This window comes from Venturia canescens, chromosome 6 (assembly GCF_019457755.1).
Source record: "Venturia canescens isolate UGA chromosome 6, ASM1945775v1, whole genome shotgun sequence".
NCBI lineage: Eukaryota > Metazoa > Arthropoda > Insecta > Hymenoptera > Ichneumonidae > Venturia > Venturia canescens.
Window position 1 is genome coordinate 14,965,969 of NC_057426.1, and position 25,558 is coordinate 14,991,526.

At 38.5% G+C, this 25,558-nt stretch overlaps 1 protein-coding gene across 3 annotated transcripts; it reads left to right on the forward strand.

Annotated features, from left to right (window-relative positions):
- The first annotated feature begins 6,402 nt into the window (after positions 1-6,402).
- On the forward strand, positions 6,403-24,681 carry LOC122412165 (zinc finger protein 658). 3 transcript variants are annotated; one of them, XM_043421514.1, is made up of 8 exons: positions 6,403-6,752; positions 15,868-16,113; positions 16,318-16,503; positions 17,487-17,815; positions 18,302-18,924; positions 19,578-19,907; positions 20,331-20,435; positions 21,537-24,681. In XM_043421514.1, exons 2-8 carry the CDS (start codon positions 16,014-16,016, stop codon positions 22,072-22,074), a joined length of 2,211 nt encoding a protein of 736 aa, XP_043277449.1. In that variant the 5' UTR covers positions 6,403-6,752; positions 15,868-16,013; the 3' UTR covers positions 22,075-24,681. The 3 variants fall into 3 exon arrangements, with proteins under 3 accessions (XP_043277449.1, XP_043277450.1, XP_043277451.1); XM_043421515.1 differs by lacking the exon at positions 6,403-6,752 and adding an exon at positions 14,741-15,025; XM_043421516.1 differs by lacking the exon at positions 6,403-6,752 and adding an exon at positions 15,750-15,773.
- The last annotated feature ends 877 nt before the right edge of the window (positions 24,682-25,558 follow it).

The following is a 25,558-nucleotide window of genomic DNA, read 5'->3' on the forward strand; positions in this document are numbered from 1 at the left end:
ATTTCATCGCAAACAAGCTAGTCAAAGAACGACGTTATAAAGAGGATTTGCGTGAAGACGGCTAAACCCGTTGAGAGTTCGGGAGGTCACGGACCCAAGAGCCTTAAGGGTTCGACCACCCTCGGAGCACTGACAACCCCGAATAAGTTTGCTCCCCGGTGCTGCGTATCCTCGACGCTTTTGACACGTCCTGTGACTCTTCTCTCCCTCTCTAGTCCTTTTCTCGTCTTTCTTCCTTTTTCCTCTGCGTCTTCATCTCTCTCGTTGTTTTGTACTCTTAGCTCCTCCACTGCGGATAGTCGACGTTAAATGAGAGAAGAAATGTGAATGTCGATGAAACCTCCAATTCCGTGGAAGAAGCACTGTCAGTTATGCATGTAAGCAGCAGTCGCTTGATCGCAGAGACGACAAAAGTTCTCGTGCTATCTCGACAAGTACGACGACGTAATCACGTCCGAGATATATACTCGAGTTACTCGAGTAAATCGATCACCAGCCACCTCTTTCTCTATCGCGTAACTCTCATCCTCGCAGTTTCATTATCGTCATCATCTTATCCCCTTGAAATTTAATTATCCCACGTCCCAGAAGTTACTAATTCTCCTACAGTGGCCTTTGAACAGTTTTTAATGAATACTCATACAGCGCGCTTCGACTATTTAACCCATTTGAAGATTGATGTGTTTGTAGACTATGCAACTGCAACGTAAATACATGATTTATTATCAGTTTTCAGATTTAAAACATTCTAATTCAAATAATAATTTTTTTACTTCTCGAGAAAAAAATGTTTTTTATTTAATCGCTCAGCAGAATAATTTTCAAGTCGACTAATCCTAAGATTCTTCCATATTCCATTCTCTGTGGAGATATATCCGAGAGCTGAAAATCAGCGAAGAGAATATGCTTCGATTAAAAATAGACTTTCAAGAAGTACAAGCTGTTGGATGTTTTTCACTCTCGTATACACTTGCGCAACATCAAACCCCGTATCATTTCTACTTTCATGACAATCAACCGGACTTTACAATCACTTAGGCGTTCGCAAATCGGATTCGAAGCGACTTTAAAAAATAAACACACGCTTTTTACCTCTTATTAATCATGTGCTAACATCTGGTAGCGTCGTTGATCGAGCCTCACACTTTCCTTCACTCGTTGGAAAAATCGTTATCATTCCGAGGACCTAATTACATGATTGACTTTTTCAAAGGGTATGCCGCTCAAGGGAAGGAACTATGAGACTCCTGACATCTGCCTTCGAGCTTTTGTACGGTGCAGTACACGGTACTCGATCGGTAATGGCAGGCACACATTTTTTTAACCAAACTTTCAATCGGTGATTTTTAAATAAAAAAAAAAAAAATTTCTTCGATAAATGAATTTGTCACATTGGATTTATTAAAAAGGTCAAAGTTCACATGTCATCTACATTATCATGCAAAGTTTTTCCCTTGCGATCATTCCTTACCGATCGAGATAGATTCTTATGGACAATCTGCGATAGATAATACAGCTTCTGTCTATCTGGAGATCGCCTGTTTTATCATCTCAAGATCTCCGATTACCAGATAAATGGTTGAGTAGAAATCTTCTAAAAGAAATGTTCTGGGGCGCTAATTTTCTTCGTCGTTTAAAAAATTATTATTCAATACTTGGTGTTAAAATGCGGTTGCTCTCTAGCAAGGAGCTTCATTAAAGAGATATGAATTTTAAAAAACCTACAGGAAAATATTTTAAAACAAATCACCGCCGCATTGTTCGCGTATCTTTATAATGTAGAGTTGACAGTTTTGACACGTTTTGTCACTTGGCCGCTGTCGAGTTGGAACCTTACCTTCAAAACAATAGCTCGAAGTGAAACTAGCAACATACAACGGTGTGAAGTAGGCGATGATCGAGATATGGTCATTTTGCGATATATTCAAACGGTGCGTAACGTTAAGGTCGATCCCCTGCGACAGCCCCAACCAAAAGTTATGTACCGTCTGCATATTAAAAGGGTTGATAATTCGTTCGGATCGTAATCAATAACTTTGTAAAGAGCCTATATACGTACTCGGTGCCAGCAGATGTAATATCATTTGCTTTCGTAAAATTTATTCTAAAAGTATTTTTGATCTGACATCGCGAGTAAATTTTTTGACGGAATTGTCCGGCCTACGCTTCAACACACAGAAATGATTGCCTATACAGACGACATTCGCTTGTTCGCTTGCAAAATATGTCGTATGCAGCCTAAACCTTCGTACTTCTCGAAACTATATCTGTCAAACTAGATGGTCAATCACCTTGATTTTTTTTCACAATATCTGTGATATCCTGCTCTAGCTCCTCCTCGTTTTTTATAAACTTCCTAATTTTAGTACTAGCGGTAGAATTAATAATGTACTGTTTGCCTATGCATGGTCCATATGTTACGTGTTAATTGAGTCAACTTCAATTACATATATCTCAGGTTCGGGATGGTGAAGCTTGTTAAAATTTTATAGAGGTGTTGTTCATATGTTAAACAATACGTATGCCAAATTTAAATAATTTCCTAATTTAACTGTCTCGCGGAGGAACCACCTTAAAGTTAAATAAACATAAAAGACGTACTACAAATAAGAACACTGTCCGGCATACATAGAAAGTTATGTAAAAAATTGGTCAAGACAATTATCACCGTTTTCGAGAAAACTATTGATAAAGGAATATCCCCCCATCCACTGATCGCAGCGATTCGATTCCGAATTATTTCAACGGGGCAAGAATTTGACACTGAAGAAATCATTTATTCATTAAGGAAGTTGAGGCATTAGAATGAAAATGGTGTCATCGCTTTTAAACTGATTGCATCTTATAAAGTGAAGTGTAAAAAAAAATCAGTTAAATTTTCAGACAGTTTAGGAGCGTCGTTGCCGAGAAAAATCAATAACAATTTGGGCCAAATAACATGTAATCTTATGGAAGTCAAGACACATTCAGTGATATCTCCGTTAAAAATGATGCTAAAAATATGAGATTTTTTGGGCAACATGAGCAAGGCTTGCTGAATAATGTCAATTTTTTTCAGATTTATTAGGAGATTTGCTGAGATTATATTAATAATAATCTGTTACCCGCGCAGTTTTTTGAGGCTAGGATCGTCACCGTTCGTGTTTTCGACTGAGCTTTCACCAGTTTTTCGTCTTTTTTTTCCCAACATTTCTTTAAAGTGTATGTAACATTGCCAAACTGTAAACTGGCCTAACTTTTGAAAGGTACAGGTCATAACTTTTGGGTAAAAAAAATGACTATACAGCCTCAACTTCCTTAAACAACTCACTTAGACTAGAAAAATAGTAGGTCAGAATTTTTATATTTTTTTTATTTTTAATGGTGATGGAATCGTTGAATCCATCATATTTTCGGCTAACGATTACGACATTTTGTTCGATGAACGAAATTTTTTCTGAGGGCATTCGACATAATTTTTTGACTAAAACTTCATTTTGTTGTAAAAAAGAAAAAAAAACTCAAACAAAGAATGTTTCAACCTATGTCGTCACGAAGACATGGAAAACTATTTGTCACTTTTCCATTCGCAATGAAAACTTTTTGAAAAAAGTGCAAGCCGAAAACATCAATCTTTCGAAAAATACTTTTTAAAATAGTCTGAATTTCAGAGAAAAGGCTTTATTCTTCCAGAATGTCGTGGAATTTTCGGAACACCATTTCAACGTTTGGAATCGTAGAAACATTAGGAATCGTAAATTTATGTCGAATAATTTTTGCTAACGAAAATGTACTTGTCTCAATTTATATCCGCGGTAATTATAATTTCCGCTGAATTTGGGAAACCAGGAAGAGTTTTCTTGCGAGATCGAGAAAGTGCTGCCCTCGTGGATTTTGGTGGCGACCTTGCCAAACGGGAGCACCGAACGCTTCGTTCAATGCTTCATTGCTCGTTTATCATCCGGTTGACGTTGCCATCACTTGCATGAGGATAAATGATAATTGAAAACCCGGCTCAAAGTATCGAGTCATGAAGTTCGATTAATAAGTTACTTTCCTAATTAGTTTTAAGCTTAATATGGCGCGGATCATTTGAAAGCTGTTTTTTAATTGCACGTTCGTGTGAGTATGGTGAGTAGGGCAAAATGCGGAGTAACGAAACTTTCGTAAGCGTTATTTCTAGGAGAAAAAACAGGAAGGTGAAACAAACTTATGGGAGAAAAAAAATGGGGAATCTCGTGCCTTTGTTCGACCCCTCTAAACTTCGCCTGGCCCTGTCGAGATCAGCGCTGACTAATTTCTATGACTCTGTGAAAATATTGAACGAGAGGCACGAAGATTTCGGGAGGAAGATGAACTCTACGGAAATCGAAAAGGGCTGAAATTCCTAAAAAAGTTCGAGCGAACCAGCGGAGAGGTAGTTTTTATTCGACCAGTGCCATTAATCAACGACACAAGAAAAAGTACTGATATTGTTGAAAAGATTATGTGGAGGTCGGAGAAGAAAATTTTCTTTTGCACAGCGATACGAAAAATTTGGAACTCTTGACAAATATACGTGTTGCTTCTCGTAACTCGGATCGGACTAACGTTCATGTGTCTTGTTCAATTGCTCTCGTTACTTTCGGTAATCTCCGATTATTCCCGATCACAATCAAGCGTTCACACTCACACATACGTTTATACAATCATATTTCCATATTTCCGTGTTTTTCCCGTTGACCTAGAATGCGAGATCAATTCTCAACACATAATAAAAACGGTTTGAAAAAAGGCTAAACGTGAGAAACCAAACGATGTTTGTAATTGCGCTGTTCAGGGGGCAAAAGAAATGTTTTCTTCCATCTTATTACGATTGTTATTATACTCCGATTAATATAATAAATTATAGTGCCGCACGTAACTCAAATGATAACTTTTTTTATTCATAAGAACTTTCTCAAGTTCCTGATGGTACCCGTAGGAATAAATATTCTGAATCATCATTAAATACTTGGCCTCGAATTCATATCATAAGTTTTAATGCTGGACGTAACTTTGATGGAAATTCGTTTCAATTGATTTTAAAAATTTTTTATTTTACTTTTTTTATATTTTAATAGAATTTTTTCCGATTGTTTTTTTTTTTGGGTTTTTTAGTTAGATAAATTTTTTCTTGGTTTTGAATTTTTTTTCTATTCCATTTAGAAACAAGGGACCATCAATGTACTTGTCCCAACCCTTTTTTCCCTAGGGTTATATTTATTTCTCCTTTAACCCTCTATTCGTTAGGCAATATTTTTCATCAACTCTTTCTCTCGAGCGAACGTGTTCGTACAAGCTCGATTTTTCGACCCTCGAACGTGTTCTTAAGATCGTGGGGTGTTTCTCTCGTAGCAGGACTTGCTTCCCCTGCGTAAACACATTTTCCTCGTTCCGTCGACCCTCGGCCGTTTACCGAGCCTGCTGGAGAGCCTCCCACTTCTATTTTTCTCCCTCTTTTATTTCGAACTGTAGGGATTTGGGTGGATCGTCGCGACGAAAATGGAACAAAATCTCGTGATGTTTTTACCACGAGAATCATAAATCCTTCGCTATCCCAAGAGTGCTCCAGCAACATAGTGACGATAACCTTCCGAAGGATAGTTCTGCCACCGGAAATTTCGTCCGAGTCGGAGTGTCTCCTCGCAGCAGCTAGAACTAGTTTTCATTAGTTTCTTACGAGTTTTAAAAAGAGCAGAAGAGAAGACGAGAACCTGGCCACGTATCTGAGCTATTTAAGAGGAGTCCTCGAGCCAAATAGCTGCACGTGAGTGGGAGTGGACGTATGTGCTCGGTCTTGGCTCGGTTGGACTCGACGCACGCACGAAAGGGACGCGAAGAAAGGAAGGAACGGGGATTCGAAACGCACCGGGACAGAGCTAGCAGCACCAGAGGGGCGGCAGACCCTCACGCACACGCAGACGTACGCGGGAACGAGCGAGCGAATGCACACGGAACGACGAAGAGGATGCGAGAGCCCTTGGAAGAGCGTAGAACGAAGGAGAGCTCTTCCTACAGATCCTGCTGACTCACACAGAGAGATCGAAATACGCGCAAAGACGGGACGACCCTTGAAACACACAGGCGTTGAGCGAGCATAGGCTCCGGTAGCTCCTACACGCGCACACACGCATGCACTGCACACAGATACCCAGAGAAAACGGGGAATAAGAAGGAGAGGCATGACAACCCTAGACCGGGCGAGTGAGACAGATTGCGAAGGGCCCTGCTGGTTGAGCGAGGAGAGTTGTGTGCGTCAAGTAAACGTTCGCTCTCTCTCTTTGCCTCGTCTCCCCTAATGCCGGAGGATTGAATGGGCGAGAGGTGGGGGGTGTGTGGGGGTGTTGGATATTGGGGGATCCCTCTCACCCCACTCCACCCACACGGTCACCACCCACCCACCCACAGTTCCACCCCGCCTGCCCACCCACTCGCCACCCGGCTGCCGTCGAGGAAACAACCTGCAACCCGAATCAGCCTGTGTGTCGCGTCAAAAACGCTTTTTCGACTAAAATCCCCTGTCTTGTTATAACTTGTTCCGGATTACTTGAGGTTTGCGATTACCGTTACTCTTCCGAAGCACAACGCGAGCTCTCTCAGTCTCTTCGCATTCTCGTCCTTTGGTGCTTAAAGTGTCTTGTGCATGTGTTTGCCTACAAGTGTTGGATCGACGTTTCGTCGCATAAAGAGGATTCTTAATCATGATCGTCGATCTTGGAAGACTCAGCACTGATCAGCGTCCATAAACGCGGGTAAGTCGTACTTTGTTTTTGTTTTTTGTTTTCTTTTTTCTTCTTCATTTTCTTTCGAAACGAGACAAGGTCATAAGGACGACGAGGGGGTGACGATACGTAATCGCATCCCTCGAACGAGCAGCTGTGATTTGAAGCGCGCATTCTCTGTCAACTTTTCACGATTGGCCGTCGTTTTTATTGTTTTCGATGTGCGGAACGATGTTTTTTATTACATAAACTCGGTCGACGGGTTATTTCGTTTCCCGCGGTTTCTCATATCGATCTACTCACTCGCGATTATTTATTTGTTCTTTCTCTTCGTTTTTACGACATCAATGTACACGTGTTTAACTCGAGCGGTTAATACGGTGGATAAAATAATAACCTCGCGTTGAATATTCTGATGATTCGACGTGTCGAGGCCTTCTCGATGCTACATCGTCGTGCCGAATACGCACAGTGTGGTGAACGCTTCGCTTTTCTCCTCTCTACGGCCGGTAGATTTGGGTGGCGCGGGTTGGCGGACGACGCTATGCTGCTCGCAACGCTCGCAACACACACACACACACACACACTCTGTATGTGTTGCCTGTATGTGACTCGTGCTCGTGTTGCTCTCCTTCTCTCCTTCTCTTTGCGTGTTCGATCCCGACTCGCGTGAGGTTTTTCGTCGTATCGAGGGAGGCCTTTAGCCGCTATTCTCTTCTCTCTTTCCCACTTTGTACGAGTGCTTCGTCTTCTTCCTCGTGTGCGTCACAAGGGACGAGAAGAACACATACTGTTGTCGGCAACGTCGGCAACACTCCGATCGTTCGCTGAGAGGAGAGGGCTTCTCGCGAATACGCGAAGGAAAGTGAGAGAATGACGATGAAATTTCACTCTCACTGAAACACCGAACCATGTTGAATTTGATAAATTCTCATCGAAACGCTTTCGCGGGACGAATGGCGCGTCAACCGGGAGTTTCTCTCTCTTTTTTTTTTTTTACAGTTTTACATTTTATTGTCGTTTTACCGCCTTTCGAAGAAGAGGTCAGAATGACGATGCCGTTCGACTTATTGAAGAGTTCAGTTCGAAAAGAACAATAGCAGACATTCTGCCAATTTAGCGTTTACGTCCGACTCTCAATGTTCATAAAAATGATGAAATATCGATTTCCTCGTGAATGTCGTTGAAGGAGACTGTGACCGAACTATAACGTCAGCTGTAATTCTCGTCAGTCGACATGCAACGACGAAGCGAAAACATGAGTCGTTAACCGCGCGTCCGAGATTCAGCAATTTTTGACAAACGAGAGTCTGAAACATGCCCAAAGTGAAAAATAGTATCTCTTGTAGATATGCAATTGGTACAAGATGGAGCGTAAAGAATCTTGTATCCGTCATAATTATGTTTCAGCTCGACGTTTACAAGGAAATACAGTACCCCGTTATACTCGTGTCATTTTCTATCGAATGAGTTTCGTGAAAGTCTCGTTTCACTGGCCAATGGTTCAACTGCTCCCCCCTCTTTCGTGCTCCCACGAACGCACACGCACACACACACACACACACACACACACACACACACACACACACACACACACACACACACACACACACACACACACACACACACACACACACACACACACACACACACACACACACACACACACACACACACACACACACACACACACACACACACACACACACACACACACACACACAACACACGCGCGCACACATGCACACACAGAAACGACATTTTACGAAGCACGAAGATCCGAGTGTGCACGCGTAGGTTTGTGCGTCTGCGCATCTGCCGCACTGTATCTCTGCGTGGTATAAACCCGGTGTATTACTTTATGCTTCTCTTCTGCCTAGCACTTTTCATCTCCGTCTTTCACGCGAATTTATGTACCTACTGTACCTACAAGCTACACAAGAGATGCTCGTAAAGGAGAAGGAGAAGGGGAAGCCCCGAAGGGAGAGTGAGGAGACGAGTTCTCCTACACGATTCTCCTTCTGTGTGTATAATCTCCACCCTTTTCCTCCCAACCCTTGCTCGTCCAGAGGGACGAAACTTCGGAGACAAAACACAAGCGAGAGGAACGGAAGAATAGAACGGTCAGTGGTCGGACGGGGGGGGGGGGGGGGGCGGGGGACGGGTGAAAGAGAAAAAACATGCACGAGCAAAAAATTGAACAAAAAAATGTCAAATCGAGGGAAAAGCAACGGCGTATGGTCGTTCATGAAGAAAGAAATTTACGTAGCGTCTTCCTGACGTCTCAACGACTCGGAGAGACAGAGAGGAAAAGCTTCAGGAAAACAAAGAGACCGATCGAACTGAAGAGTCGCGCATGGTTCTCGGGATGGTTTAGGATACCTGCGGGCCTGCGGTGTCCTTGAGCCTGTCTTAATATGATTTTCTGACGAATTTCAATGGCGCCAATAGCCTCCCAGGGGTTCTCAATCTAAATCTTACGAAAAGGAAACTTCCATCCCATATTGCACAAAACAGTATGCTTTTTCGTTCTCCAAACAAACATTCGTTTTTAAGCTTTCCACAAAAGTGTCATGACGCACGAAAAGTTCGTCGTGAACATTTTTTGCGACAAATGTGGAGATAATCGGAATGTCTGTAAGTTGGAAACATCTGTCGTTCGACCGTTGGGGGGAGGGACTGAGAGGGGAGGGGGTGGTGGTGGCGGTGTAGCGAACGACTTGGGTTGAGGAAAGAGCGTCTTTTAACCGTACACCCTCTTCCACCACCACTCTCTTCTGGCACGGTGGAGGAAAATATTGATTTATCCACTCGCCCCGACAACTATTCTGCCCTTCCCACCGCGTCGTAAATCTTTCCCCCTCCCTCTCCTTCTTCCAGCCCGTGGTTGATCACTTTCTACAGCTGTAAGACTTCTGTTTTACCGACTGACTCACTTCGCTATTTTCCTTTTCGTTTATTCACGCGGCGCAAACGCGCCAGCGCTCTCGAACCGTCCCAACTCGAAGGAATCTTTCAGATTCTTCTTTACCAGCGGACGGAATGAAAAAATTTCGGTCCGCACAATAAACGTATGGCTCCCTCGGGTCAATTTACCATTCTTTTACTGATTCTAAGCCGATTTACGACATAGGAAATTCAGCGGGATCATCAAAATGAAGAGCCGCAAAGAAGTTCTTCTCTTGGACACTGGCATTGTTTATATTTCTTTCCAATGTGTCATCTAAATACGCGATAAGATGTAGCTCAACCTCTGTTCACGTCGGAAAATTAATGTTCTTTCTCGAACATTAATTTTACACGAAGTACCCTCGGTACGTATAGTGAGTCAGAGAGTTTTAGTCTTCAATATGGGTAACGTAGTATGTATTTCGGCAACACCGTAGCCCCTGGGTTAGTGTACGTGCTCACGTACAAGCATTGAATCTACGTATAGTCGCGTATAGGAAACCCAGCTTCTGCGTGTTACGTTTTTCATCAGTTGGTAAAGAAATCCGAAGTGTGTACGAGAAAAGAAACATCCCTAACCTCAAAGAAGACTTCAAAAATGATTAAATTGACGGTGTCTTCGTTTCATATTTTCTATTTCTTATTGTTTCCGAAAATAATTGATGCATGAAACACACAAAATGTTCGCTACAAATGTACAATATTTCTTTTGCAATACTGTGTTTCTATCGTTGACTCAATTTGCGCATGTTCAGACGATTTCGAAAGTACTGCTGTAACTTATATTCGAATGAAGCGTCATAACCTACAATTCTGCGGTGTTGCCACATTTGCGTGTTGCTCAAAAACCTTGTCTTATTTCCAGTCATTTCTTAGAACACAAGCAAGCTTTGCATGTTTTCCAAAAAGAAAAATGTTCAGTGGACATTCGTTTATATCTTCTCCAAATTTTATCAAAATCTGTTTGTTAACTTCAACGTTATAAATTAAAAAGTGCGTCTGAATCACAGATTCGCATGAGACTCCATGTTAACTGCTTCAAATTAAATCATTGATATCTCTTTTGAAAGTAAACCAAAGGTCACAAAATTTTAAAACTGAGTCATTTTTCGAAAGACTTTGACATCTTTACAAATTTTTATAATTTTCTGTTTGTTAATTGATTTACCGAGGGTACTTCCTTAAGCGCATAAACGACTTTCATCCGACCCTCACACTTTTCTGCTACTCTCGACCGCTTTCCTCCCACCTGACGGAAACGATCGAATAATCGTCGTGACGCTTCGGGTTTCCTGCTGCTTCAACAAGAACATTTTACCATCTCTAAATGCTCCACTTTTTTATTATGCCTATCTATACCTTTGATTCCTCCGTTTTCAGTGGAAAATACGTTTTTGTACCTTCATAATCCAAGATCAAAATGATAATACTGTTAAAACATTTGTATGAGCGCGAAATCCCTGTTGAGAAAATAAAGTAAAAACAAGTATTGGCGGTATCCTAGTTCGGTCTTTGTATAACACAAATTTCTCATCCAATATTTTTATTATCGCTGTGTTCTGAGGTGGAATGCGTGCGCAATTTCGTAGGGGTTGGTACGCCCGAGAGTTTACGAGAGCTAACGTCGCTGCGGATCAATACACCAACGCCTTGAGTCGTTTCTCTAGTTCCTCTATACTTTCCCTGTTTTCGCGTGCAACAGTTTATCGTTCTGAGTTTATTTGCATAATGATACATACGCTTCGTTAAAACTGTTTGAAATTAATGAAAAAAAAATCAAACAAACAAATCATAGCAAATTGTACTTGGATCTGAAAAGTCGTATGAACAATCAATCTTTTGATTCACCATTTGGTCGAAAAAAAATCGAAATTTCGAAGAAACGACAGCACAAAAAAACAAAGACGTCAAAGTAACGGGAAACGAATGAGGCAGAAGTGGAATGTAGAAAGGACGAAAAATATTGGAGAAAACGTTGTCGGGCTTTTTTCACATTTATTTTCTCGAAGTAGCTGTTATAGTCGGCTGTTAGTTTTATTTTACGAGGGATGAAAAGGCGGCAAGAGGGAGGGAGCCAGGAGGGGCGGGGGTCGGGGTGGAAATGTACCGGACGAGTGTTGAGCATTTGTGTTCGTAGTTTATCCGCAGTGAAGTACTTCGGATGATTTACTAGCTCTCTTCATGTAGCGTAACATAATATGCATTTTGTTCATACTTCAGTAGCCATTTGCGTTAATAAAAAGAAGAAAAAAATAGGACCTTCGACAAAAACAGCGCGGAATAGGCAATTTTTAAAACTACATTATTTTTCCTCGAATTTTTCACGTTTTTGTTTACTCGTCACGATTGATTTTTTTTAATCGAATTTTTATCTTTAATTGAAAATTAAATTAATAATCTCAAATTTTTTAATGAAATGAATTTCAATGCTATTTTTATTTAAATTAACACTCAATCCAATTCACTCAAAATTCAATTAAATTCTCAACATTTGAATTCGATTTCAGTTCATTTTAAATTTAATCGAATTTTGTAGGATCAAATCAAATTTAATGAAATTAACATTAATTCAATGGAATTGTAATCTTCAAACTTTCTATTAATTGAACTAAACCTTCACTTGTACAAACTAACTCTGTTTCAATTCGGACAAATTATTATTCACCCTGTGTATTTTACGATCGATATCGTACGAATTGAAGTGTGGGGGCAAGAAATTTAGTGAGATATCGAAAAATTCTAATAGAAATTATCGACGTTATTGTGCACAGTGCATTAGGTTCAATAGTACTGGTACTTTACCTTGTCCTGTAGTGGGATTCAACGATTCATCTTGACTTGGCTACAATGTCCGATTGTAACCTCGTGTGTGGTTATAAGAATTCTTAGCAGAGTTCACCAATCGAATCAAAGGCCCAACATAAATAGCATCAAATTAGATAAGTCTCAGGAGAATTTAATAAATTCCAATGAATTACTCCAAATTTTCAACATTCGTAAATGAAGATTAACTAGAAAACTTGGCGAAAATGAATTTCAATCGAAACGAACATTCGTAAATTAAATTTTTTATTCAATTCGAATAATTTATTTACGTTCAAACCAGATAAGCAACGATACAAAACAATTTATTAGTTCAATGTGTAGACAAATATGGAAAAAGCGAAAATGATTTATGTCGAAATATTTAATATCAATTTCTATGAAGCTTGACTTCATGGAGTTTAGTTAAATTCATTTCATTTGATCTGATTTCGAGACTGGGAATATTTTGTGTTTATGAATGCACGAGCAAACGAATCGTGAATAGGATAGAAGCAGAGTATGAAATAATCATGGGGTGAGGCATGTGTGAATGGAGTGAGCAACTATTTAATTAAGTTAGGAAAGTACCTTCGATATAGTACAAACATTAGGCTGATTAAAAAAAAATATATTCTTTTGCAAAAGTCGCAAGTGTTAATGCTTCATGAAAAAGTGACTGTCTTAAAATTTATGCCTTATACAAAATTTATTAGTGGTGGTATCAACGACTTGAAAACTATTTTTTTATTTTTTTTTATTTTAGTGATAAATTATGATGAAAAAATATTAATATTTCGGTGTCCCAACAAAAATGGTTAGCACTCAGTCAAGAGTTGATTCCCTCACAATTTGAGCTGAAAAGGAAAAATTAAGAAGTCGTTCCAATGGCTTAAAATTTTTTGTTCCAATTTCGCGTAAACATTTCGAGATAAAAAGATGATTCTACTTGTGTCGCAGCAGATTGATATGTTAGCATTTCATGAAAACATTATTTCCCCAAAGTTTTAATCACCGCAAAATTTTTTAAGGGTCCATGCCGCCAGCGGAGCTCACATATTTTTCTATAATTTCGGCCATAAATTATGACATTTAATAATCTAGTTTTATTTGCGGATCAACTAAAAAATATTAGTACTAATGAGTGAAAAAGTAACATTTACAAAATTTTACCCCTTTGAAAAAATTTTTATAGCGGATCTCATCATTTTTGAGATATTTTTTTCTAACTTCGGCTGAAGTGAATTTCTGAGTTTCGCAAGTCAATAGAGTAAACACTCTACCGCGTGGATGATATCTCCAAAAAATTAAGACTACTTGAGAAATTTTCAAAGCATATCTTAGTGCGTGTTTAATTTTTTTCTAATTCCGATTGCAAATCGAGATAATTAATAAAATTAACCAACAAAATAACAAATATTTATTACGCCACGCTATACGCATTATGGTGTTATCAACACGAAAGCTGTGCCATAATTTATAAAACTGTCACTGAATTTCTTTAAATTCTCATACTTTTTTCCCTCTCATTTGGGCAGTGTATTATTAAAAATATTTAATTCATTATTTCTTATTTTATTTGTCGAGAATTTTACGCCGAAGTTAATCGAATTGAGAAAATCATAACGTTAAGTGTGACCTATAATAAATTTATTTCAGGTTGAAAATTTGAGAAATTAATTTTCCATGAAATTTCGGCATGTGCACTTTCGTACACGGGAATTTACTTTTTAATGTGTTGATTTTTACCTAAAATTGTGAAAAAAAATATTTGAACATCATTGGAGACACCTCTAGAAATTTTTAAGAATATTCAAATTTTGCCAGAAAGACTTTCCTACTAAAATCTAACATATCGACCTGCAACATAACAAGAATCATTTTTTTTCATATCAAGATGTTTAAGATGTTTACTGGAAATTAAAAAAAAAAAAAAACGTTTAGAAAAGCCGTTGGAACGAGTTAAAAATTTTTTTCTCCCAAGCTCAAATTTTGAAGGAATCAATTATTGACTAAGTGCTAACTATTTTTGTTGTGACACCCAAAAATCGATATTTTTTCATCATCAATTTTTCACGAAAATATCAGAATAAATAATTCCCAAGTCGCTGGTGACATCTCTTAAAAATTGTTTTGGAAGGCCCAAATTTTGAGATAATCACTTTTTTAAGAAGAATTAACATATTCACTAGCGACTTTGAGAAAAAAAATAGATAAACACGCGCGTAGAGATCAAAGCCCATCAATTTTTTTCAATTTTCGACGCAACTCTCACAAATATAATAAAATTTCTCTTCTATTTCTCGAAGTGCCACGATTCTTCCCATGGCGTGGCACTTTCATCATTCGTGATCGAAAGTTGTTTCCGAAAAATGAAAGCAAAAAAAACGTCGAAAATAAATATCACCCTCAAGGGTTAAAAAAGGCCATAGCATTTTTTGTGTAAAATAAGCTGACGAACCCCTTATCCCAGGGATTTAATTTGAGGGTATAGATAGTCGAGAGCCTGGCTCGATGATAACTGGCAAATATACTCCGGGGAAATTTTGCCGGTTGGTATAACGTCCCATGCATAGTTTCCTATTGTAGAATATCGTGCTTCCCGACGAAATTCGAGGCATTTTATCATATTGAATTTTGCAACGGGTGCTCTTGCGCTCCATTCGTCCAACAAGAGTAGTGGAAATATGAAGGTATTCACCATGGCGCTGGTTAAACGATAAAGACGAAAAAATAATAAGTTTTTAAACGTCTCGGAACATCACGATGGAATTAGTTGCCTCTTTGTCATGTTCATGCAATGTTTCCTTCGAATAAATCGTCGTTTAATTTCCTCTCGACGATATTATGAAACATTTTTGTCTCTTAGGTTTTTTTTTCTTCTTCATTTTTATTCCCGGTATCTCGTTACGGTATCGAATTTATCTTCATTTGGAACTTTGGTAATTGTTTTGGGTGCTAGAGTATTTTTGATTTATTAAATTTCTTTTCCTCCCATCATGGTGCGTCATTTGAGAATTTTATAAAACACGATGAAGACTCTCATATTCTGTCACATACAGTTCGATAGAGCTCAAGTTATTTTATAGTTTTTTGCCAAATCCAATATTATCTTTTCTAAGCGAGGATGTGTTGGTTATTTTTATTTGTGGAAAATATGCGCGGAAATGGCTGTCAGCAATGTGCGAATCCGTTTTCTTCCCCGAGGGGAATTTTCAAATTCATTTCCTCTTGTTTATTTAATAAGAGACTTTAATGAGATGAGAAATTGAGCGGAGTACAAAGTGCAATGTTGCCGACGTTAGTTTGTTTATGGAAATAATGTGAAAATGAGAATTTCCACGTCACTGCAAGGAAAAAAGTTCTCGGTATTGAGAGGCAATATATATCGCAGGTACGTGGAGTCGAAGGCTCCGTGGAGGAGGACGCGAAGGGCCCTAAAATTGCCGCCCCTCCCGCCGAGGGTGGCAGGATTTAGTTCGGGTCTTAAATCCCTCAGAGCGTTTGTACTGACGGTGAATAAAAGAAAAATTCGGAGAGATGGAAGGCAGCGGTGCCGGGATCGGCAGGCTCGACTGCTACGAGGACATGTTCAAGGAAATAACAAGAAAATTGTACGGCGACGATCCGGATCATCGAAGTAAGGCTGAACGACAATCAAGATTTTCAAAAGATTCATTCGATTCTCTTTAATCTCAATAACTCATGGATGTGCCGATGAATAATATTCGTTTTTTCTCCATATTTTTCATCACCGAATTGCCAAGCTCGAACCGTTCATGTCTGGAATGGCTAAGCGCATTATTTTAAAGCGAAAAACTCTGCTTCTTTTTTTGCCAAATAGCCTCGAGCGTACAGAACGAATTCGAGACTTCAGTATCGTACAAAACCGAAGACGATACAGATCATGGTACCGATGGGAGTGACGATGGTAATTGGACCTGCGAGGACGAGCCCTTAAAGGGAACAGACGGTAGCAGAATAGCTGCTTATCATGCAGGAAAAACTACCTGGCGATGTTACGAATGTGGTGAGTTATCCTTTTATCTCAAACTTCTCAAAGCTTGGTTCTCAAATGAAGAATCGTCATCTCGTTCCTCGCGAAATTCGAATTTTTCACTGAACGTTCTAAGAGATCGGGGGCCGAAGAATCTCCGGTGAATGTCATTATGACCCACGTATATCCGCGTTTCAAAATTTTCCATCGAAAACATCAGACTGTGTACAACCGAAGCCCTATTCTTTGTTAAGGAGGGTGGATCACGAAATCAAAATAATCAGAATTTTATAAAATTTGGCGACAACATTCTTTGGCATCAAGTATACAAATACAATTTTTTTCAAATTTTTTTACCACATGGTTATCGCATAATTGAGCGTTAAATCGAACTTCTTATGCACGAGATGTATAACTGTACGTATGTAAACTGTATGCTTATACACGTGGACTTTAGCGTTCAATTACTCGAGAGCTATGTGGTAGAAAAATCTAAAAAAATGTATATCGACTTATATATTTTTTACCAAATTTACCAAATTTTATGAAATTCTTATCATTTTGAAATTCTTAATATTTTTAACATGACTTAGCATGGCAACATTGTATCGTCGCGATCCACCCTCCTTAAGAGTATGGATCAGTCGACTAATCTGACTTGGAATTTTCGAAATCAAAATTCTTTGACACAGTTTGATCAATTAAGAAAAGGCTGCGTGTCAGTCTACGCAGAAAGATGGCAAAAATCGACTGACAGAGCCTTTTTTTTAATCGGTCAAACTGTGTCAAAGAATCTCGATTTCGAAATTTGCAGCTATCTCTCTCGCACTCACGGTTGCGATATACCAACTGATCCATCCTCTTAAACGAATATTTAATTAGTTCGTCACAAAATAGTGAAAATGATTTAAAAACGAAGATCTTCAGTTTATCGTTGTAAATAAATGTTTCTGAGGATTTTTACGAAAGTTATGAAATGCAAGCGTTTAATTGATGGAAAAACGACGAAACAAAAGGTGATTGCATGGGCGGCGGGCCGAGGGACGTTGCTGAGCACTTCGTGGAGCTCCATTCGTCGCGAATAATCGGGGAGGATTCTCGAGCGCGGAATCATCATCATCATCACCATTCGCCGCGAAAAGATTATCTACAGAGTGATTTGAAAGTGGAGGAGGTTGTCTCGTATTTAGAAAGGGTGCGAGACCGAGCGGAAAGAGGAGCGCCACCGTCGCGTCGTACACAGGAGACCCAAACGGTCCCGGCGGCTTTGCTACCTGTGACGACGACCTTTCTCATTCAGGAACTACCGACAGTCAGCCCTACGGGGCAGCAACACTTGCAGCAGGTAAAAATCAACATATTCCTCGTTTTCCACCCTCTTCAGTTATTTCCGAAACGCCGGAGCGTCCGGAACTCCCGTGTTGCCGATATTTTAACTCGCGAAAATTTTTCTCCTTACATTTTATAAGGAACTTATTCGGCGTCCCTTCCAATTATATGAATGGTACTTCCGTTTGAGTTCGTAAGAAAACAAAGTGTACTCGGCTACTTTTTAACGAGAGCTAGCAAAATGTCACTCTGTTCAAAGGTTAGTTGAAAACGGTCCCATAGTTTTAGCGTTAAAAGAGTCGAGCTCCGTCTTTTTCTTTTGATCTTGAATAAAAAGTTTTCATCGTCAAAGCTGTATTATCGAAATTGTAAAATGTTGTTAACTCTATCAGAAAGAAAATATATTAATGAAATAGTGTTCTGTTATTGCGAGTGTCAACAAAAATGGTAATCGTCTCGAATCATTGATAATAACAATATGGGATTGTTACGATGCCAACAGAACTCGGCGACGATGACGACAACGACGGCAACAACGGTAAACAATACGACATCTAGCGGGAAACGATACACGTGCCCGAATTGTCCATACGGGACTGACAGGCGCGACCTTTACACACGCCACGAGAACATTCATCGAGAAGAAAAACCGTTCCATTGTTACGTCTGTTTCAAACCTTTCAATCGGGCCGATCATGTGAAAAAACACTTTTTGCGAATGCATCGTGAACACGGTTACGAATTATCGAGAATACGGCGAACGACCAACACCAGCGGAAGTGGCGCTGCTGTCCCCAATCCCAATTCAACCCCAGCACCAAATACCAATCAAAAAAATAACTTACCAACCGACACTAACAGCGTTACCAATCAAAACACTAATTCCACGGCTGTAGCCCACAATAATTACGCTACGAGCTTCAACAATAACAAAGCTTATCAAATTCAAACGGGACAAAACTCGAACGGCACCTCTGCTGCCATCTACCAAGTTGCCAACTTACCCGTTCCAGGCATCCCTCAAAATGACCTCAATTGCTCCACTGGTAATAGGAGAATACAGAACGGCGGTTGCAACAGTAAAAGTCATGTCAAAGGCGGCACGAAAGGCGCGCAAGAACGCAGGTACTTTCTTTCAGTCTTTATTTAATTTTTAAATCAAAGCTTCGAATTTATTTAAAAGAAAAAAAAAGTAATAAAACAATTTTAAAAATACAAATCACTTTAAAAAAATTATAAATACATATTAAAAAGATACAATGAATTATCGATTGAATGTATATTTCGAATAAACGGAATTTCATTAATGTTTTATTGAAATATTTCAATTCATGAAAATTGTATAAATCTAAGGGACTAAACCATAGAAGTTGAAAATCGAGATGGGATCATGTTCCACAAAAAGCTACAAAAGTGACACAAGAACAATTGAAAAAGTGATGAAAAGTATTAAATTTTCTTAGAAAGAGAATCCGAGAATCGGCAAAAAGAAAGACTCAAAAAAATAGGGAAAAAATGAAATATTTATAAAAAAAAATATACACGAGATTTTGAATTAGAAAGCCAAACTTGTTTTATAATTCCTCATTTTTTTTCTTATCAATATCCGATCGATTCACCGGAATTATGGAAATGAAAAATATCGTTGCGAAAAAGAAAAAAAAATCTAAAAATGTAACAATTTTAACGGGAATGAATAAACTTTTGAGTTCATCATTTAATGAAAAGAAAATAGAATATTGAGATTTCACAATCCGTTTGGTTCCTGTAATTTTCAGGTACACCTGTTGTTATTGTTCCTGGAGTGGTGTGGATAATTGGTGCTTAAAGCGCCATTTAAACACCCATTTAAAACCATTCGCATGTGCACTGTGCGAGTACAAAGCGGCGAGAGCGGAGAGGCTCGCGACTCATGTATTCAAAGTTCACAACAAGAGACAGTGCTCGAGGTGCTCTTTCCTCGGCGAGGACGCAGCGCAATTACAGGTACATCAGTTGCACGTGCATAGGGTTAGTACCGCCAGTGCGCCAGCTTCGACCACTCAACAAACACCGACTGCTAATAATCGACACCAGCAGCAGCAGCAGCAGCAACAGCAGCCAGTACAGTAAGTTTAATACGTCATTCAAGCGAAACATTAAACGTGAGAATTTTATTAAATAATTATTTTATTTGATGTCAGAAAAATCAGAAAATTGTGCCAGTGAATTATGCCTTTTCAAAATTATCGAAATAAGGACTGAAACAATTGCGAATTCATTCAGAGCATGATTTTTTCAAGCCGAATTTTCAAATATTCATTTTACTATTTTCATAAAATTGTTCAAAGGAGAAATATTCGAAAATTTAGTATGGCAAATTGAAAGGAAAAAACAGTAGGATCAATCTTGTTTTGTAATTAATTGAAGAAGGATTATAGAAAAATTTTTAATGGAATAACCGATGGAAATTTGTTTTTTTTTTTTTTTTTTTTTTTTTTTTCAAATGATAAATGATGAGTTTTCACATGAAATTTCGCTTTGATTTGCAGCCCCTCTGGAGGAGGTCGACCGCCCCCAGGACCACCTGTATTTCCGGCCTCTTCACCTACGATTGCTCCGGCAACTTCGGTCATACCCTCGACGACGATACTTGGGTGAGTTTTGGTCGTGTGTTCGTTATTTTAGAAAAAACAAACTAGCAATTACGAATTGAATAATAATACCTAAAAGATTGATATGAGAAGTGAATAGTTTTATTGAAATTATTAGTGGAAAAATAGTTTATTGAACGCCAATGATTTCAGTTAAAATTTTTAGCACGTGTGATAATCTTCAATTTTCAGTACAATTTATCGCACGCTTTCTCCCATGCTCTCATCGTTTCGTTAATTTTATTTTTTAACTCGTTATGTTTTTCGTTGTTGTTCTTACATATTTTCCATTATATTTGTTATGGGCGAATGAAAAATTTACGCCGTGTGTGTTTCGTTTTATGTAGCAATAAGTGTGCGACGTAATTTTATATTTTTTTGACAATCGTCAAACAATTTTCCATTTATTTCCATTTTTTTCATTCTTTTTCCACTAACTCCAGTCCTCGGATCCTCGAATTTTATTTTTTTGCACGCTATTACGAGATTAAATCTGTGGTTTCTTTGTGTCCATCGTTTTGAGAAGAGATTCTGAAAAAATTGTAGCATTTGCGATCGATCGGAATCTTTTCTCCACTTTGTAAATAGTGCAAAAACATTCAGTGTCTTCTTGTTCCAAAAGGGACATTTTTTTATGAAAATGATCATTAATGAGAATTAAAAATTCGTGAGTGCAGAGCCGCGGTGATCGCAACCTCGAGATGGTAAACATCCGCAGCTCCCTCTCTCTTACTCTACGCCCCCACTCTCCCGTCCTCTGTCCACCTCCCCCATTTCCCTCGAACTAACAACAACAAGTGAGAACAGCAACGATAACGCCAACGATTATGACTAGCCAGCTAAAACAAACGTTGGGTGAGAAAATTGTTTCGACATTTCAAATTCGTGTCTCCATTACGAATCAACAATTTTTATTAATCAAAGTAAAAAAAAAAAAAAAAGTTTGCGAAAATTTTTGACTTGTGATGAAATTGAGTTTGGGATTGGAAAGAACTAACGGAGCAAACATTGATTGTTGTAGAAAAATGGAATTTTCGTAAATTCCGAAATGTTTTCCAAAACCCTCGAAATATCTTAATATCTTTTGTTTTTTGTTTCGAATAGAAAAATTGGCTTGAGCGAGACGAAGGCGAGTCTGCGTTACGACGATTGGTTCGCCGATGGTGAGCCGGTGTGGATGTGCAACGATCGAGAATCGAAAAACTGCAGGAACGGCAGTTCGGGGAGAAGGTCAAGAAAGCAGAGTACACCGAGGAAAGTGTTGGTCGAAGACAACGACGAAAACGACGAGGATGCGACGTGCTTGTTAACAACGACGAACAATAAGAAAACACGCGTTCAGCCGATGAAAGATTCGCGTGATAACGATAAAAATACCAAAGATTATTTGAAGTGTTATCAGTGTCCAGAGAACGCGCCAGCTCGAGCACAATCTTCGAAACCGTATCACACTAAGGCGTCATTGGCGCTGCACACGCTTTGGCGGCACCGTCGAGTGCGAAAAGCTCCGAAGGCTTTACCACTGGATGTCGCTCGCTGCAATGTCCAGCAGAACCTCGTCGGGGAAGTTCCGAGATCCGCGATCACCCTGAAAGCGACCGTTATCACAACGAGCTCTTCCAATTATTGTTTCCAAAGATAGCAATTAATTATTGACAGCGCACAATTTATGATCTGCCTCTTTTACAAAACCGTTTCGTATTTCATTCTTTTCCGATTCTGAACAAATGAGTGCAATGTGTTGGGGCGGGAGGGTCGGATTCGCAAAGTTCACCGAGAACAACGCAATAATCGAACCATCGGAATCGTTTTTTTTTTAATTATAAAATTAAGCAAAGAGATATTGTGTTTACAAGTTGTTGGGCGTTAAGTTTATTCATTTTTCGGGCATGTTATCGGAAAATATAATTGCCATTGTCGTATTTAAGTGTAATATTTGCGATCGTTTATTTCAAAAGTTCTATCACTCTCATGAGATTCAACGATGCGAGAATAATCGAATAGCATTTTTTTATGGCTAAGACATCGTCGCTTCTTTATATGACAAACAATAAATACTTGTCTCGCATTCTGCGAGTACAAAAAGTTTGTTCGCAATGCCATGTGGAAAGGAACAAGAAGAAAAAACCAAAAATACTTGAGTTTTCTCGTTATGAGACAATTTGTCGAGACGCGGTCAAAATAGGAAAACGTGAGATCGTATCGGAGTTATTCCGAAGATAGGAAGGGGCAAGGGGGAAGAGAGGGGAGGGGCAACGACGACGATGATAATGTCGTAAAAATTTGTTATAGTCTATAAAACGTAAAATTAAGAGAAAAAATGAGGTGTCGTTTTTTTTTTCGTTTTAATGTACGGTCTCCTGGCAGGAGTTAAACCGAGAGTTATTGGAGAAAGAAGATGCTGAGAGAGTGTCCCCGACGACGGAACGAGGAATTGGCGCCACTGTTGCTCGGCGTGGATGAAACTCCAATGCGACAGGAAAACCAAGGGAATTCAACCTATTGATGCTCTTTTTATTCTCTCACTTGGCTCACATTATTCTCATTCTTCTTCTTATTCTTTTTCAAAGCACAAGGGACTCGTAATAATAATGTTGCAAAGCTAATTGTACGATTTAATACGATATAAAGTGAGATATATGTGTTATTTTCTCAGGAATATAAGGGAAGGACATAAATGTCGGATAAGAGGTTTTTTTTTATGTTGCTACAGTCGTTCGAGTTCGTATCAGATGGAATTGAGCTCATAAACTTACACGCAATCTCAAAATCCTCGATAACGATTCTTGGATATTTAGGCAAGAAAATGGGAAACAAAATGGCTGATCGATGAGTGGAGACTTCCACTTATCAACGGTGATGATACAAATGGGGAAGAAAAATTTAACAAAAAATTTCATTACGAAAATCGTTTCCTAATATTTTGGTGCGGTGATTTTCATGGATTTGCCCAATTTCGAATGTGCACCGACTTTGCGATATTTGAATTTGTGATTTCGAGATGCGGAGAGACTGTTGGAACATTTTTTTTTTTTCATTGAAATTCAACGATGGGCAACTGTTACAAAAATGTGTGGATATCAGTTATTAAAATGTTACGGGTATTTTTCGATGAGAAAAAAAATAGTAAAATTTTGAGAATTCCAATATTTCTTTGCATTCAAATATACTAGACGTATTTCTTCGTTGATAAAAAGATATAAATGAGCTGTGTACGATTGTGATTCAGTAACGACCTGAATGTAAATTCATTATTTATCAAATTCTCATCGATCCTTCGATTTTTCCAAATAGTTTTTTCTATTGAATCAGTTAGTTTTATAAAAAGAAATTGTCCTGCTGCACGAAATAAGTCAAGTTCTTTAAACATGTCAATACGTATAATCAGTTTGAGGAATATTCATCAGGGAAATGAGAGATGTTTGAATTTATTTATTTTTTGTATCTCAAAATACTGTATTCGCCTCGAGGTCTCGAAAAGAATGATCTAATTCCGAATTATTTTCTAGAAAACGTTCAGGAAAAATAAAACACATTTTTAAAGGGAAGAGGATGCAATTTGGAAGCCTTCGAATGTAAAATTACCAAGGAATACAAGAAAATAGAAAAACGGCGTTAACCGCCAGTAGGCGATTGAACGCGGCTCAAACGAGCTTTCCCAGTCAACAATTAACGCGAACTGCTGATTATCGCCGATTCGTAAAATCACTTGACGAAACAAAGTCCCGACGAACTGAGATTCGAGCACGTGAAATCTGTGAAAAAAATCGCCGAATAAATATTGTTTCTGAGAAAAAGAACTCATCCTACTTCCTTCAAATTTAGTTACATTCCACCAAGTGATCCTTACGGAATTATGACCATTTGTTTCGAAAACGGTATTTTTTTTTTCCGAAAAATGCCACGTTTGTCTTGCTCCCTAGGGTTCTTGATGATTTTCTGAATGTTCTCGAAATATGTAATCTGACGTTTAAAAAAAGTGTAACTTTTGGACCGAACGACTCCCAGAAATGAAATTTAACCCGGATACTGCTTGTGCAGAGCCTGCCTGCTTCGGGCAGGTGTAGCATCTTAATTACCATTGATTTTTGAGGTTAAAGAATTGCGAAATATTTCATACAGTCTGTGATGCCATTCCACAATGTCAACTTGGCGAAACAAGCATCATTTTTATATAATGCTCTATTTGTATAAAAACTTATAACCTTGTTTACGTTATTATGATGAAATATATAATATGTATTATAAACCTTGCACGACGTCTTTTGTGATACAAGAAAATATATTAAAGAAACAAAAACAACAAAAACCAAAAAGATGAAAATGGATAAAAAAAGGTGTTCAGCTTTATTCGTGGGGGGGGGATGAAACCATTATGGGATCGAAATCTGCAAGTAAGCGATCTCGAAAGCTATATTGAAAATCTTTAATCGATAATTCTTCATGAAAAATCATGAACAAAATAAAGTTTATTTTGCACTCGTTTATTTATTTACTTTTCGAGTAAATCCGTTCGTCTTCGAGACGTAAACTGTTATTAACTTGAATGAATAAGTCTGAGTCTGAATAACTTTTCAATCAATTTAACTTCTCTTGGAAATTCATTTCCAACAAGCCTCAAGTATACGAAAGTTTATCCAGCTCTCACCGAAAGCGTTAAGCTGACTTTCGAAAGATGGACCCATTGTTTCAACATTTGTTGTACAAATTTACTAAGCATATTTCCATCATGGTATTTAACTTTCGAGAGTTGACAATAAATTTATGTCCTTTCAGTCACCTTTCGACAGCTTTGCGCATCTTTATCGGGAACGGCTTCGAGTCGATTAACGATTTGATTTTTTGAAATTTTTCAAAAAGTTGTTCGAAACTAAAAAATTGAAAAATAGCTACAAAATTTTTGAAAAAAATCACACGTGTTCCTTGGATGATTCTAAACACTTTTTGTTCATAAACATTTTTTCCTTAAGTTGATACTTTTTGAGAAAAAAAATCATGGAAATTTATATCATGCTTTTTTGCAAAAAGCACTATTTTGGAACAACTGAGAGGGGGAAAAAGAGTTCATAATCAGTGTTCTGGAAAGGTCAGACATTGGAAACACCGTTTCTGTCGATAATATGGTT